General features: G+C 32.9%; 1 protein-coding gene across 2 annotated transcripts; it reads right to left on the reverse strand.

Moving 5' to 3' along the window:
• Nucleotides 8,726–11,091, reverse strand: LOC109329150 (TPD1 protein homolog 1-like). 2 transcript variants are annotated; one of them, XM_019562825.1, is made up of 3 exons: nucleotides 10,738–11,091; nucleotides 10,465–10,566; nucleotides 8,726–9,309 (listed from the first exon to the last, which is right to left on the reverse strand). In XM_019562825.1, exons 1-3 carry the CDS (start codon nucleotides 10,817–10,819, stop codon nucleotides 8,966–8,968), a joined length of 528 nt encoding a protein of 175 aa, XP_019418370.1. In that variant the 5' UTR covers nucleotides 10,820–11,091; the 3' UTR covers nucleotides 8,726–8,965. The 2 variants fall into 2 exon arrangements, with proteins under 2 accessions (XP_019418370.1, XP_019418369.1); XM_019562824.1 differs by having other exon boundaries at nucleotides 8,726–9,312.

Below are 16,735 nucleotides of genomic sequence, written 5' to 3' on the forward strand. Positions count from 1 at the left end.
CTATGTTGTTCAGAATGTATAAGTGTATGTGATGTTGAGAATATTTATTCTGCTAATAAATGTATATGCAGGTATTAATTTATACAAATCAATGGTGAATTCTATAGGAAGCCTTGGCATGCGTTATTTTAAAGGATAACTACAACAATGCTTTTTATAGAAAGAATTGTTGTGCATTATTAATACAACATCACTATATGTGTGATGCGTTGTTGTATTAAGGTGTTGTCTGAGAAATTTTATGAATAATACAACATCGCTTTTATGTTATTGCGTTGTTAAATATATGAACTTCAACATCGCAACAATAAGCGCGGTTAATAAGACCTATAAAATGCGTTGTTTATCTAAAACCTATATGATATCGTTTTATGGATGATGCGCTGTTGTATTGATGCACTATATGACATCGCTTTTTGTATGTTGTGATGTGGTATATAATTAATACAACAGCGTTTTCGAAGCGTTGTTAATGATGATATTATACTACTGTAGTGAAAAAAGAAAGTGTCCGAAAACGCTATTATACATCTAAACTAAGTGTTGTTGAATGACAACTCTGGCGTAGTGAATGTTTGGATATGTATTTTATATGTTTATGCATCCATGAATAAATTTTTTGAATGATGTGTTTTTATTAATGCATAATGAATGAATTGTCTAAAAATACAAAATACATGTCCCTTAGTGTAATGAACCCTATCTTGGGGCTGATTTAGCCATCATTACGATTAACATGTATCTATTTATATTTTTTGAAATTATTTTCTATCGTTCAGGCTAACTTGGGGTAAAGTGAGCTACCCATGTTTTTTTAAATAATGTTTTTTTATTTTTGGGGACAAGAGTCTCATATGTTGTGATATAATATAACATGATAGATTTCTCAAGTTTCCCAATAGGTATACCTACAAGGGTTTTTGATTACTTATACAATAGCCCTAGCTTGGGTGAGAAGTTCATTTAATACTTGGGAGAGACTGTGGCTCAAGCGAGGAGTCTGGTGACTAAATCAACAAACTTATACAGTTACATTTGTTCTTGCGCCTTATTATGGCAAGGTTTCCGACGATGATGTCGTGATTAGGACAATGACCAAAAAGGATTACATGATACCATGCAGCGAGGTCATATGATCGTAAGAGGCTTGACCATGTGGTCGTCCAGGGTAATTCAGCGATGGTTCGTAGGGGTAAGGAAGTTATTCCTCTATTACATGATGAAGTAAGATCGAGTCCCACAAGAAGCATTCTTTTGGGAGATATCTTAGGTTGGGCCGATCATAAAAAGAATGATTAAAATATTTAATCGACTAACTTTGGTTAGTGTGCATACTCATTATGGATAATGAAGTAGTGGAGAGGAAATTCACGGAAGACAAACGATCCTCGCGATGTTGGGAGGGACGGCAATAACGGTGATTTGTCATCAAAGTCATGAGGGAGAGTCTAGGTGAGACGAGTCCCTTATATTCTTGGATAAGGTATTCTGTATGATCGAATAGTTCTCACAATGCAAAGAAGACGATCTATGACAACCCCTCTTTGCAATCAGGATCGATGAGACAGATGCCCAAAAAGTGTTTGATACATCACCATCCTGAAATGGACATTTCTTTGGAACAAATCGATCATATATCCTTGCGAGGAATAATTTGGTGCGTTCAAATCGGCCTGTTATGGGACCTGTACTCTGAGTTATTTCCGAATAGTTTATTGGGAGGATATTGGTGAAATGATGGGTGAAATAAACATAGCATTCATACATTGAGCTCGTGGATATTTATCATCACGGTTTGAGTTATAACATCATTCATCATTTGCATTTGTGTATGTGACATATATTGTGTGCATTATGGTGTCTGTTTGGATGTGATATTTTGTGTAATTCCATGCCGTCAATGAATAATATTCATTAGATGTCTTACTTCCTTTTTTTCTGTTTGTCTATGGTTTGCATTCTTGCTCAGATAGACCATTCAGCGAGGATTCAGAGCTACCGATTCTCGATGTCCCAAGATGGGGCATGGAGGATTGGCAGAAACCGCTACACCTACACAAGCCCTTGTGTCTTGAAGCTAGAGATGGTGTGTGATGGCTCCACGATGCGCTTCACATCCCATCATGTGGACTTGGAGGCTTCCTTCACTTTGCCAGATCTGAGGCCGGCACCTGCCGTATTGTCTACTCAGTCTGTGACTCCTCGTGGACCAGTTGTTGCAGGGACATCTACAAGGCGTAGGACTTAAGACGATATGATCTGATCCCCACCATGGAGGAGAGCCACTCGGTGAACCATGCCCTAACCTCAGGCAGATGCGAGAGCGGGGATTAGGTCGTAGAATTCGGCCTATGAACTGGTGAAGGAGATGGAAGCGGAGGAGGAGATGGAGGTTGAGGAGGAGCTAGAAGCTGAAGAGGAAGATTGTGTGGAGTTAATATGCATAGAGGACTCCATCGAGGTAGTAGACATCTTCTCTGACTCCGAGATGGAGGAGGATCCGAGCGAGTGTTCTAGCGTACCCGTAGACACTAGAGCTAGTTATTAGAAGCCATTTCATTTTCTATTTTGATTTTGGGTAGGGTATCTGTGTAAGGTACTTTTGATGTGCTGAATGACTCAGCCTATTTTGTATAGTTTCAGTTTAGGCGAAGATATCATTTCGCCTTGTATTTTGTACTAATGTTTCACGCTCTTTCAATGAAGAATTATTCAAAGATATGTGGAGTTGTATAAATGAATTGGAATATGCACTGTGAGGGTTGGGACTAGCATGTGGCCACTTGGAGGTCTCATGGACACGTGGCGGCACGTGAGTGGGTGAGGCAATGTTGGTGTGACACGTCTGGACACGCGGTGTATCCATGTTGGATGATTGAGGAGGGTGCACGGACTGAGTCGGGTGCTCGTCCATACTGGATCCAACGCCTAGGCACGGGTCTGGATCTCCTATAGACGAATGCAACTACAAGGGCGGTGTATCACGTTCTCACTGGTCAAACTTTGTGTCAACGTGGAGACTGAAAAATGTAAGCAGAACAAGCAAGAGCACAAGTTGGACAGTAACCACGCCCATACTTGATTGTGGCGCCTGCATTCTTTTTCTCTCTCTCCCGGCAGTGTTTTCACTTTGATTTTTTTAGTGTTTCTGGTATTTACAATGTTTTCAATGTTTTGAGTGCTTTCAAAGTGTGTATTTTTTTGTTTAACCTAAGCTCTATTTATAATGAAATTTTAACCACTAAATCCCTAAAATTAGGTTAACCAATTTTTCATCTGATTACTTAACTTTAGGAATGCTAACAGCATAGTTTTGACCCACATTTTACTATTTGTTTTGTTATCTTTTAAATTCAAATGATGCTTGTTAAATGGAATAAACTTAGCATTTTTATTTAATTATCTTAACAAATTCGAAAATAATTATAAAAAATCATAAAAATAGTCGTAATTATTTTTATTCGTTTAATATTATACTTTCGAAAAATATTAAAATAAATAAAGTTGTTTTATTAATTGTTTTTTTGGGACAAATGTATGAGTTTCTACAAGCTATCTTTTATTGCATTTTTTATTCATTTTTTTGAAAAATTAATTTTTTGGGAAATCAGTTGTTTTAAATTTAAATTTTAGTTAACCTAATCATTTAGATTTATGAACCTTAACATAACATGTGTATTATTATTTTTGAATTTTGGTTAACATAATCACTTAGATTTATGAACCTTAACAACATTGATTTGACCTTCTTATTTTGGCTTTGTTGTTTAGTTAACTTAATCGCTTAGATTTAGGAACCTTAACAACTGGTTTAGTTTTATTATTTTTAGAAAATCATCTTTGGAATTCTATTAGTTTTTATTTAAAATGTTTTGGGCTTTTTCTAGGCCGGACAAAAATAGGTATTCACACCCTCTAACAAAACTAAAATTTTCTATCTCTCTCCACCAATATGAACCCCATCTTAAAACAATTAGAATCAAATGTAGATTCACACCTTAAAAAATCATTGACATATTTCAATGTGTATTGTTAATTCTCTATATCCATTTATCTAATAAAGACAAATTAAAAATATTTAAGCTTTTTAAACCTAACACACCATCCACCTTAGGCTTACAAACCTTCTTCAAACTCACCCATTACATTTTCCTTTCCCTAAAAAAAGAATGTTCTCTGAATTTCATCAATTTCAGTTATCACATAGCTAGGTGCCCTACAGAAAGAGAAAATATATATAGATAAAGAGGATGGTACCAACTTGAGAAGAGTTACACGATTACTAAATGATATTAGCTTGTACTTCCAAAGTGACAGTTTATTTTTGAAAGTCCGTAGAACTGAACACTAAGTGCATAAGTATTTGGGGTTAGCACCAATAGGACACCTAATAATTTAAAAAGGATTGACCCAAGTTTACAATTGAGCTTCTCTACGGAAATCGTCAAAACAACTTGCTCCCTTTGAATTAAAATGAGACTACTTTTATGAAAATTTATTTTCAAACCCGAGGATAGCTCAAAGTACTTCAAGATACTTTTGAGCATCATCACATTGTAATCATATCTTCCCCTATTAACAAAGTATTATTAACAAAGAAAACATCATCTTGATTTATAAGAACAAGAACATTAGTAACTAACCTAAAATGGAATTGAAAAAAATTATAGTGAACATAACTCATAACCTAACTCATCTATACTAAGCAACAGTGAGAGATACAGAAAGGAAAAAACTAACAAAATGGACAAAACTCACTTTTGGTATCTTCAAAGTATTTTTTTAGCATCTTATAGGAAGATGTAATATGACTGTTATAGGAGATGAGTTGAGTGAATATTGTAGCAAGGTGAGTCTTGTCTTGTGAGAATATGAGTATGCTGGAAATGTGAGTCTTATAGAAAGATGAATATTGTGTGAAGGTAGTCTTGCGGGAAGGTGAGTGTCATGTGAAGGTTTTCCAAGTCGTATGAAGGTTTTCTGAGTTTTGGTGTATGAATGAACGAGTAGTGTGCGAGATTTTTGTTTTTTAATCTATGGGAATCAAATATTCAATATCGCTGACTAAAACAAGAGCTTTTGAATTTGTGGCTTTCAACAATGTTCACTGAAGTAAGTGTTGTTGAATGTGTGAGAAACAACAATGCTTGTTTCAGTGAGCATTGTTAAATATTTGAGTCTTACAATCAATAGCGCTTAGTGGATCAAAATTGTTGATTGTATATCCACCTATGAGAATTAACAATGCTTGCTTCACCGAAAAATGTTCATTTCCTCCTGTCTATCATTTAACAACATTCCATACACTAAAGTTGTTCAATGTGTATTGTTAAATGCAAATTCTCATATAGTGCAAATTATATAGTAATTATATACACACCGGAGTTGAATCTTCTTCTTACCCTAGATATAAGATATCTAAATTTCATTCATATATTTTATTAAATAAATTAAAACTCTTAGAATTTTCAAGTTAAAGAAAGTGATACTCGACTCGAGTCTTATCTTCCTACCCTATTTGAATTAAAAAGTGGTAAACAATTTTACACTACATTTTCTCTCTCTCAAATATGGATAAGGCGGTATAGTCTAAAGTTGAATCTTCTTTCTTACCTCACATATAAGAGATTAAATTGTATAAATGTCTCTTATTAAATAAATCAAACTTTCAAAATTCTAAGGTTAATAGAAATGGTCATCAACTCGAGTCTTGTCTTCCTATCCTATTTTAGATGAAAAGTGGTATGTGGTTTTAATACAATCTTTTCTTTCTCTCATTATGGTAGTGCAGTATTGACTCTTTTTCCTTACCTTGGAAATAAATTATTGGGATAACTTTTAAAATATCCAGGATTTAGGGAAATGGTCTTCGACTCAAGTCTTATTTTCATGTTCTATTCAAGATGAAAAGCAATTTATAGTTATAATGTTGCCTCTTCTTTCTCTCAATGTGGTAGTGCAGGCCAATATTGGCTCATTTTGCTTATCTCAGAAATTAATTATTTCGTTACACTATCATTCTATTTTTATATGCGCATAAAAAATAGAGTTCAATCCTCAAGTTAAGAGAGTGGTCCTCGAATCGAGCTTTATCGTCATATCTTATTTGAGCTTAACAACTTTCCACAATTATAATATTGACTCATTTGCTTATCTCGGAAATTAATTATTTCGTTACACTATCATTCTATTTTTATATGCGCATAAAAAATAGAGTTCAATCCTCAAGTTAAGAGAGTGGTCCTCGAATCGAGCTTTATCTTCACATCTTATTTGAGTTTAACAACTTTCCACAATTATAATATTGCCTCTTCTTTCTCCAAATATAGATAATGCGGTCTATACCAATAATGAATATTTTTCGTTATCTTGGATATAAATATTAGTATTTTAAAATTATTAACTAATATTAAAAATAAAATTAATTAAAATCAATCAATCACAATATTTTTACCCAAGAAATACGTAATCTTGATTTTCCTATTGCACTTAGGAATACGTAAGAGCAAGACAAACTCTTGTGAGACAAAAAAAAATTATGTTTCAATAAATAATCATTTAATTTAACAAGTTTTTGGGTATAGTTAATTTCATGTGGTTATTGTGGGCCCCATTTCATAATGTGGGGCTCGAGGTGCTAATACATTTCATGATCTGTAATCGACTCCTGAATCTAGAATTCTAGTTCAAATGTCAATATTTCCAACATTTGGGTAATAAAGGTTTTTCTACGTTTTTACCGCAAAAACATGGTGATAACATCAATGAGTTGCATAACTAGTGTTTGATTGAAGGTCAGGGCACGACAAAGTCAAATAAAATTTTCATTCACACACATGGAAAATAATTAGTTCCTTAACAATATGGTCAGATGATATCCTTAGTTATAAAAAAAGGAAAATTTCACAATACCCCCTTAAACTTTATGTATTTTGCAAGTAGATATCGTAAACTATTTTTCTTCCTAATTACTCCTTAAACTTTAACTATTGGTGAAATTGTCCATACAAATATACAATTTTAAATTACTCCTTAAACTTTAATTATTGGTTAAACTGATCCCTACATACATATAATTTTAAATTACTAATAATGAAATTGATGGAATTAACATATTAGATGGATATATTAGATGGATGTTATAATGTAGAAAAAACAAGCAACTATGACAGTATTTTAAAGTATACCTAAATAACATTATCTAGCACCAAAGAAGCATCAATATTCAAATTATTATGAGTGCAACAATAATCAACCCTTAGTCTCATAATATAAATTGTGGTCGACTATATGGATTGAACGACAAGTTATTATAATAAATTAAAGTTATTGAACGACAATTTACACATTCTAGAAATAATTTAAAAATTAGATGTATGTAGCGACCAATTTCACCAATAATTAAAGTTTAAGGAGTAATTTAAAACAATATGCATGTAAGGACTAATTTTACCAATAGTTAAAATTTAAGGAGTAATTAAAAAGAAAAAATAATTTACAATATCTACATACAAAATATATAAAGTTTAAGGGGATTTGTAAACTTTTATCTAAAAAGTTGGGTTTATACTTTTTTTGTTGGTACAAGTAGAGAATGTGAAATTTGCAACATGGAAGTTCACTATTGATGGGACCACGTTTTTGTCTTCATATTAATGATAGAATTGAATATTGGAAGAGAATTTATCTACTTTAAAATATGATAAGATAATTCTCTTGGATTCTTCATGATAATTAATACTTGGACAAAATCATTATCCCTACTAATAAATTAATCATTGCCTTTTACACCATGAGCATGTCCTACAGTTTGTGTCACTGTATATGTCATGAGTTTAAGATTGGCCAGAAAAATATTTAATAATTAAATTTTAACTTAAATATATTTTTCTGATCAATCACAAGTCTATGACATATAGAGTAGCACAAACTATGGGATAACAAATGTATACTCTTTACACCCTATGAAAGCAAAAGAACAGACCATGACATCACCCCATCCGAGGGTTCAAGAAAAGGACAAGGCATGAAATCCCTATTTCACCTTATTATTTAGCTAAGTCGTGACTCGTGAATGAAGTTAATATTTCTGGTAAGGAAATGGAACTTAACACATGTGAGTTTTTTTGTATTATCAAAAGTATTTTTTATTTGTTGGGTAAGTAATTAATTTTTTTGAGGGTATATGATTATCCTCCTAATAAATGTTGTTCTCAAGAATTAATAATTAAGTGACCAATACTATACACATGCATCAATGAATTCACCTTAATGACAAGGTAAAGTTTTGAAGGTACAAAGAATGAAAGTAGGGGACTTATTTTTTTGTTTTTCATCCACCTTTTTTTTTTCTTAAAATGTTGAGTGGAAAAGAACCTCATTCCCATTTCCTTGACTATAGTAAATGCCATTAATTTTTTTGCTGGTGGTAAATACTTAATGCTTGTACAATTCTATTTAATGAATGAATGCACACAAATGGGAAATGGCTAAAAAGTATGTTATAATGACATAAGACAGGAAGATCTTATGTCCAAATTTGTGTCTTAAACTAATCAAAATATATCATTTAATTAAAAAAATAAAAATAAAAATTAATATTTTATATTATTTAGTATAATTTTATTAAATAAAGATATAGAGACAAAGTCATTCTAGGACAGATTGATCTGATTCATAAGATAAAAGACAAAGCAAAAAAAGTAAAGCAATTTGTGTGGCTGAAAATATCCTCAATCATCATAAGAAATGAAAATATATTCCTCTGATCATTCATCACAATTCAAAGATTCATCATTACCTGCACATGTTAACTGATATGGCCTCATATGGGCATATACCTATATATGTATATACATGTCAAAAGAATGAATAGCTTCAAAATCCACTCTATCACGTGGAACCAAACAAACACTGTAAATAGTAAACCACAACATTCTCAACCTGCAATTTCCATAGGATGGTGTCAAACACAGACAACTTTGGAAACTGTAAGTGGGTAAAGGAATGTATTAGCATACTGGAATGAAATGGAACCACCATTAAGCAATGACCTTCCATCATTGACAAGACAATCGTTGTAACGGAGACGCTTGAACAATTTGGGATTGATAAGACGTGCAGAACTGAACCAACCACAAGAGAGATGAATGTCGGAGATTTTACAACCACTGACACACATGTTCATGATATCAACTGTGTAGGTTGGGATACCATTTGGAAGTGGGGTAGTGGGTCCCTGTGTGATCACAATATCACTCATACTGCACTTGCTTCCCCATATTCTGTTTGGCTCCACCATTGCAGTGTCTGCCGAACATTACAATCTTGATTATTAATACCTCTCATGTTATATATCGGTCATATATTTTAAGTTTTGCATATAAATTTAAGAATTTCCTCAAAAATAATACAGCAATCTTGCAATTACACTTAATTTAATGTATAATAAACACTTTTTTCACGTTATATATAATCCATATATTTTAATTTTAATATCATGAGAATTTCATCAATGTGAAGTTTGAAAGTGGAAAACAATTATGATTACAAATAAATAATGTTTATTGTTACTTTCTCTTAGTTATTAAAATAAGAACATAAATATCAAGATATTAGTCAATTCGAATTCAAAACATATTTTACTAGAGAAATGCACTCGAGAAGGATCTAGGTAAATTCTAAAAAACAATGTACGATATATTATTCTAATGTAATTATTAAGGATCCTGCTACAAATTTATGAGATATAATAAAGTTGATATTTATACCTAGTTAATATATCATTTATTATTTATTTATATTTTTTTAAAACTTAAATAATAATTAAAAATGAATGGTGAATAATAAACTAATAATATATAAAAATCTTACGAAGGCATTAAGACATTTTTTACTCAATAAATTTTACATCTCTATGATAAACTGGATTTAATAGAGAATATAAATCCCCATTTCAATAAAACCAAGGTCAAAATCCAGTATAAAAAAAGGACATTAGTTTTTAAAATAAACCAAGAAAGGACCATTACATCAAAACGGTAGTAAAACAAAGAAAGGATTGTTGATCAAAATGAAAGTGGCATAGTACTAGCTGTACATCAATTACAACGTTGGGTGTCAACAAGAACAACCATTAATTCACCTATGCGAAGCCACGCCACGACAGAACATTCCTATGGACGTGTTACTTCTCAAAAATTAATAATTATAGCGAATTTATAAAAAAAAACGAATTAATCCAAAAAGTTATTACCATAAAAAGCTAGAGCTCAAAAGCAACTTCCAAATTCATTCGAGGAATAACAAATCCGAAACACACTTACAAACTCACGTTATTTAATTCTACAAAATTTCCAAGTTTAATAACTTGGAAGGTTCTAGCTTCGCAAAATTAGTAAATGCTAAGAGATCAGCAACAAATTGTTAAAGAAACTATGAAAGAGAAAGATAAAATGAAATTACCGCGATGAAGAAGTTTGCGATGCAGAATAGTAGGAAGCGTGTTGTTGCTTCCTTCTTCGAATCCCATCAAAACGGTATCGTTTTGGTTCCCACGACCAAAACCTGCAAAGATTTTAAAGAAAAAACAATGATAAAATAACGTTTACTCATGTCTTAAAAACACAACCACAAATATCACAAAATATTCTTAGAAAAGGGAAAAGACAAAGGACATGTGTATTATTATGCATAAATAGTGATTCGAGAAATCAAAGAGACAAGAAGAACTATAACCTCCGAGAAGAGAAACGAGTACGATGAATACGAAGGAGGCGGTTACAATCGCGACGAATCGTTGAACCGAATGCTGTTCCATGAACGAGTTATGAGTTAGTTGGAACTCAGTGAGAGTGACTCAGAAGTTACGTTGAGTTTGTCTACACTACAAACCAGAAGAGAGAGTTAGAGAGAAGAAAGGGAAATGTCATATATTTATATAGACACGTCACATGATGATGTGAAAAACGCAGCGTTGCTCACAAATGAGTCAACGAAAAAGCGAATAGCCGTCGATTTGGAGAAAGTTAAAAAGAGAGAGAGTATGTCTTCCTCAATGAAGAGTATGTTTGCTAGAGATGTTTTTTTAGAGGATAATGAACTAACAAAAGATTTGTACGGATGAAATATATTTTTGAGATAAGTTTCAAGACTCTCCAATGTCCTTAATTTCCCTTAAAAAATAAAAGGCTTAATAGTAAGATCACATTAATATTTTAAATTGAGTTTTAGTGTGATTGATGTCATTACAATATATATTTTGCTGTAATAAAAAATATTTCTGAACTTCATTCGGTTTGATGCAATTGTAGGCTAATGTAGTCAAAATATATTTAGATATAATTGTGTTGCAGTTGCAGTACATTGGATACAGTTGTGTTGAAATAATCACTATGACTATAATATTGCAACCGCGTCATCTAATCTGTTCCATAATTTAAGAGACTAGAGGAGCAAAACTGAAAAAATGAGCATTGATTCAATTTAATTTCATTAATTCAGTGAAGAAAATATATAAGTGAAATGACCAAATTGATTGTTCCATCAGTTCTATGCATCTCTATTCTTCTCTCCTGCAAGCGTGTGAGGGAACAGGAAGCGGGAAAATAGGAAGTAGCGGCGAAGGAGAATGAAAAAAGAGCGTTGTAGAGTGGCAGAGAATACGCGTAGAAAAGGGAAAGAAAGTGTACAGATGAATTGACAAAGATAGCAGATAAAAAAGGAGGATCTGGTTTCCCAAAGTAAAGGGGAATTGTAAAAAAGGTGAAAGAACATTTATGAGATGCACGTTGCCCATAGGTCTTTTCCCTATATATCCAAGACATAATACACAAAGTTGCTTCACCTTTCAAATAAATTTGTTAACTCTGTTTTTTTGAATCAATTTTGTTAGGTGGTGTTGGAAATGGAAGAGTTGAACCGCAGACGGTGGGTTTAGCTTTTAACGGTGTCGGGGGCTTTTGGCTTATGGTTATTATACCCCCGCTCTGCCACCGCGGCTAAATGTATGCCAAATGTTTTCTTCGGTCAGGTACAAGATATACTGTAGCTATTGTAATTTTTAAGAGCAATTAATTAATTATTTGTTTATTTTTATTATTATTTTAATTCAATCTCGGTATATTACTATGTTGTATGGGCGAGGATGGAAGGGTGAGGATGAGTTAAGGTTTGTCCCATACTCGACCCTAAATATTAGTTGAGTTATTTTTTGAATTTGGGCTCGACTATAGTCCCGAAGTTAACCTAATCTTAAATATGGAACGGGTCAGCTTTTAAAACTGAGTCTGGCCGATTAAATATAATGCAGACTCTTTTAGATAAAATATTTTTAATGTTATTTATTATTATTATGAATATGAAATTTGACATATAAAATGATATATTATTAATTATGTATATATATATGAAAAATCAGAGAAATGATAATATTTTTAACTAAAAATATGTTAGTGCTTTGTACCACAAATGAGTAGAAACACGTACAAACATGATGAGAGTTACCATGAGATGTGTCATGTTTGGTTTATACCTGACCCTAACTGTGTCTAATTTTTAACTCGATGAGATCCAATCTTATTTAAACTCATGGTTGGGTCATATTATGTGATTGGGTAGAATCGGATACACCTGACCCTGTTATGGTGTATTGTGTGCATGCTATGTCGTGATTTTTCTTTCTGAAATTTAGTTTATAATTTTTTTGTAGTAAACTGGTTAGCGGTACTTTTAGTTTATAAAAACATTTATTGAATAAAAAGTGAAAAAATTGTTAGAAATTATAAATTTCTAATTAAGGTGAGCATTATATATTTGATACAATGATATCAGTTATTTATTTTCGGGGTTACATTATAAGTGATCTAATTATTGATACCCCTTAGATTTCTAAAAGCTTATAACGGATATGAGCTTAATGGGTGGATATCCATCAGGTTAACCTATAGGGGATAATGGAAATCCTATAAGTTAACACATAAGGAAGGTTATGGTCCTCAATACACCAAATCAAAATTCAGTTTTCTCCTCTCCCCATCAGAGTGAAAACGCAAGTCCCAAGAGGAATCAAGGATTTGGTTGAGGAAGGTCATCATACCACAAAACCTCTTTCAGAAACGTAGATCAAAGGAGCACATCCAGGAACACGGATTCAGGTATGACACTGTACCATTTGATTCATATATGTGCGTGAGAATCATGAAATTCAAGATCATAGGATTGATATTTCACCAATCATAAAGAATTTCCAACAAGTGGTATCAAAGCATAGGTTCTGAATTTTTATGATTCTCCATTAAGGGCGTTTTCCCAAATCTTGTATGAACCCTAATTTTAATTTGAGGATTATTGAATTATGCTTCCGTTGTTATGTTATAAGATTGAAAATTTAGGGTTTAATTTGGGAATTTATGCAATCTGATTGTTGTTGATTTTTTTTATAGACATGAATTATATATTCTACACTTTGTTGATGTACATGATTTTGCAGTAACGTGAATGAAATTGAGATATTACATTGGACACAATTCTTTGTATTGTTTTATTGCAGCCATGTGCAATTGCAATTGGGCCATGTACTAATAATGTTGGGTGTGTTTAGCTGTTTGTGATTCACAAACTTTGTGTCAAGATTCAGCATGGCCATGTACTAGAAATGACTTAATTGGGTTAAAAGAATTTTCTGAACCACAACTACAAGTAGACATGTTAATCAAATGTATGATATGTATTTGTGCACTAAGCAGTAGGTAGTGATTTGTGAAGCCCTTTATTTTTGTTTTATTGGTCGTCAAGTATGTATTTCTACACTAAGCAGTAGGTAGTGATTTGTGAATCCCTTTATTTTTGTTTTATTGGTCGTCAATTATGTATACAATGTGCATTTTATGTACTAACATCGATTCTATAAAAGCATTTTGTTGTCTTATCTGTGTTGTAATCTGTGAACTTGTGATTACTATGTAAGTATTTTTCAATTCTGATTTTGAAAATAAAAAGGATACTGATGCACATACAACTAGCTCTACTATTTGCCAACCAGAGCAACAGAAAGTGATGGAAGGTGATATGTTAGTGTTGTATGCACAATGAAAAGATTTTAAGGAATTTTCAGATTCATCTGTTGTCAAATTTTTATTCTTTTTTATGATCTATTGAATCATTTTAAAATTGGGCATCTCTCATTTCGATTCGTTGTGGTGAAAAAAAAAACATTTTAGGTTGTTTTTTCCCTATCTAGTAAATGAATTAGGACGTTTCTGTTTATGATTTGTTTACATAAAAGTGTTAGAAATGGATTCATGGAGGTTGTGGGATTAGATTTGGTAATCATGAAAGATACCAAAACTGAAGGTTTGAATTCCAAGATTATATTTTTTGTAATTGTCCCATATTGTTTTAATTTTTTGTCTGGTAATTATTTGGATTAATTGATGCAATATGTTGCCAAAGTAACCTCTATTGTGGAAATTAATTGAATTACACAGATGAGTATGAGATCATTTATGCGGATTGTGTTCGGCCCAAAGGAAGATACAATTTGGCCAAATAATAACATACATGTGATGATAAAGATGTAACAATTATAAAGTTTTTTTCCATGTGAATAATAGTCGCTCCAAAGAAATGTTATTATTTGTCGGAACTAATTGTTAATACTTGATCATTACATTGAGAGTACCACTTACAAATTAATTTCTCTGTTCAAAGACTAGAAATTTATGTTGTGCTAGGTATCTTGTGATGAGTTTATTATATGAACATGTCTTGTTTTAAATATATTACATGACTTGTTTGTTTAGATTTGAACATGTTATTAATTCTTTGTTATTTGAATTCAATGTCTTTTACCAATGTTGCAAAATTTTCTACTCAAATCAGTAACATCCCACTACTGAATGGGACAAACTTTAAGGTCTGGAAGGAAGCCGTAGAAATCATTCTCGACTGTATGGATTTGGATCTGGCACTTCGTGTGGAGAAACCCATTTCCATTACGGAAAACCTCGATAAGGCTAAAATTGAGAAATGGGAACGCTCTAACCGAATGTGCTTGATGATCATGAAACACTCTATTCCAGATGCGTTTTGGGGTTCTATATCTTAGGTTGAAAGTGCAAGGAAGTTCCTTGAAGAAATAGAACAAGTCTTTGCCAAGAATGAAAAGGCGGAGACGAGTAGCCTTTTGGCTAAACTCATCTCCATGAAGTATAAAGGTAATAGGATCATAAGGGAGTACATTATGGAGATGTCTAATCTCGCATCAAAACTCAAGGCACTTAAGTTAGAGCTTGGTGATGACCTACTCGTGCACTTGGTTTTGATCTCTCTTCCTGCACACTTTGGGCAGAAGGACAAGTGGTCCCTTAATGAGCTTATATCTCAATGTGTGCAAGAAGAAGAGAGGCTACAGAGAGATAAGACTGAAAGTGCTCACTTGGCTATGACCCCTCAAAATAAGAAAAGAAAGAGCAATAAGGGTGCTGCGAAAGGGCCTTCTCAGCAAAAGAAATTGAAGAGTAGTGAAGAATTTACTTGTTACTTCTGTAAGAAGCAAGGACACATGAAGAAGGAGTGTCCTAAATATGCCTCATGACGTGTAAAGAAGGGTAAATTTCTAACTCTCGTTTGTTCTGAAATTAATTTGACTTTTGTACCCAATGATACTTGGTGGGTAGATTCTGGTGCTACTACTCACATTAGTGTCACTATGCAGGGTTGCCTGTGGAGCCGACAGCCAAGTGATGATGAAAGATTCATCTTTGTGGGCGATGGCAAAAGGGTTGCAGTTGAGGCTATTGGAACATTTAGATTATGTTTAAGAACTGGTTTTCATTTGGATTTATTTGAGACATTTGTTGTACCGTCCTTTAGGCGGAATTTAATTAGTGTTTTCAGCTTTTTGGTTTTTCTTGTTCTTTTGGAAATAATAAAGTTAGTCTCTATCAAAATTCAAATGTTGTTGGTTCTGGTTCTTTAATTAATAATTTGTATATGCTTGATGTTTCCAGTTCCACTAGTGAAATACTACAAACAAATTCACGTGGTACAAAACGAAAATTAAAAGAAAATTCAGCCACCTTGTGGCACAAGCATTTAGGTCATATATCTAAACAAAGAGGAAGTTAGGTTTATCAGACTTTGAAGTCTGCGTTGAGTGCATAAAGGGAAAACAGACAAACAAGAGGAAGTTAGGTGTCGAAAGAGCTAAAGATGTCTTAAAAACTAATACATATGGATATATGTGGTCCTTTCCCTATGGCTTCTTGGAATGGACAACATTATTTTATTACGTTCATAGACGATTACTCTAGGTACGGCTACCTATATCTTATACATGAGAAGTCCCAATCCTTGGATGTTTTCAAGTCTTTCAAGGCTGAAGTTGAACTTCAACTTGGAAAGAAAATTAAGGCTGTCAAATCTGACCGTGGTGGTGAATACTATGGCAGATACAATGGATCAGGAGAACAACGTCCAAGGCCATTTGCGCTTTTCCTCATAGAGTGTGAAATTGTTCCGCAATACACTATGCCAGGCAAACCTAGCATGAATGGTGTTGCTGAGCGACGAAACCGAACTCTTAAGGATATGGTGAGAAGTATGATTAGTCATTCTTCCTTACCAGAGTCTCTTTGGGGGGAAGCTTTAAAAACCGCAGTTTACATCCTTAATAGTGTGCCAAGTAAAGCAGTTAACAAAACCCCATATGAGCTTTGGACTAATAAAAGACCAA

Source organism: Lupinus angustifolius, chromosome LG16 (genome assembly GCF_001865875.1).
Source record: "Lupinus angustifolius cultivar Tanjil chromosome LG16, LupAngTanjil_v1.0, whole genome shotgun sequence".
NCBI classification, from domain to species: domain Eukaryota; kingdom Viridiplantae; phylum Streptophyta; class Magnoliopsida; order Fabales; family Fabaceae; genus Lupinus; species Lupinus angustifolius.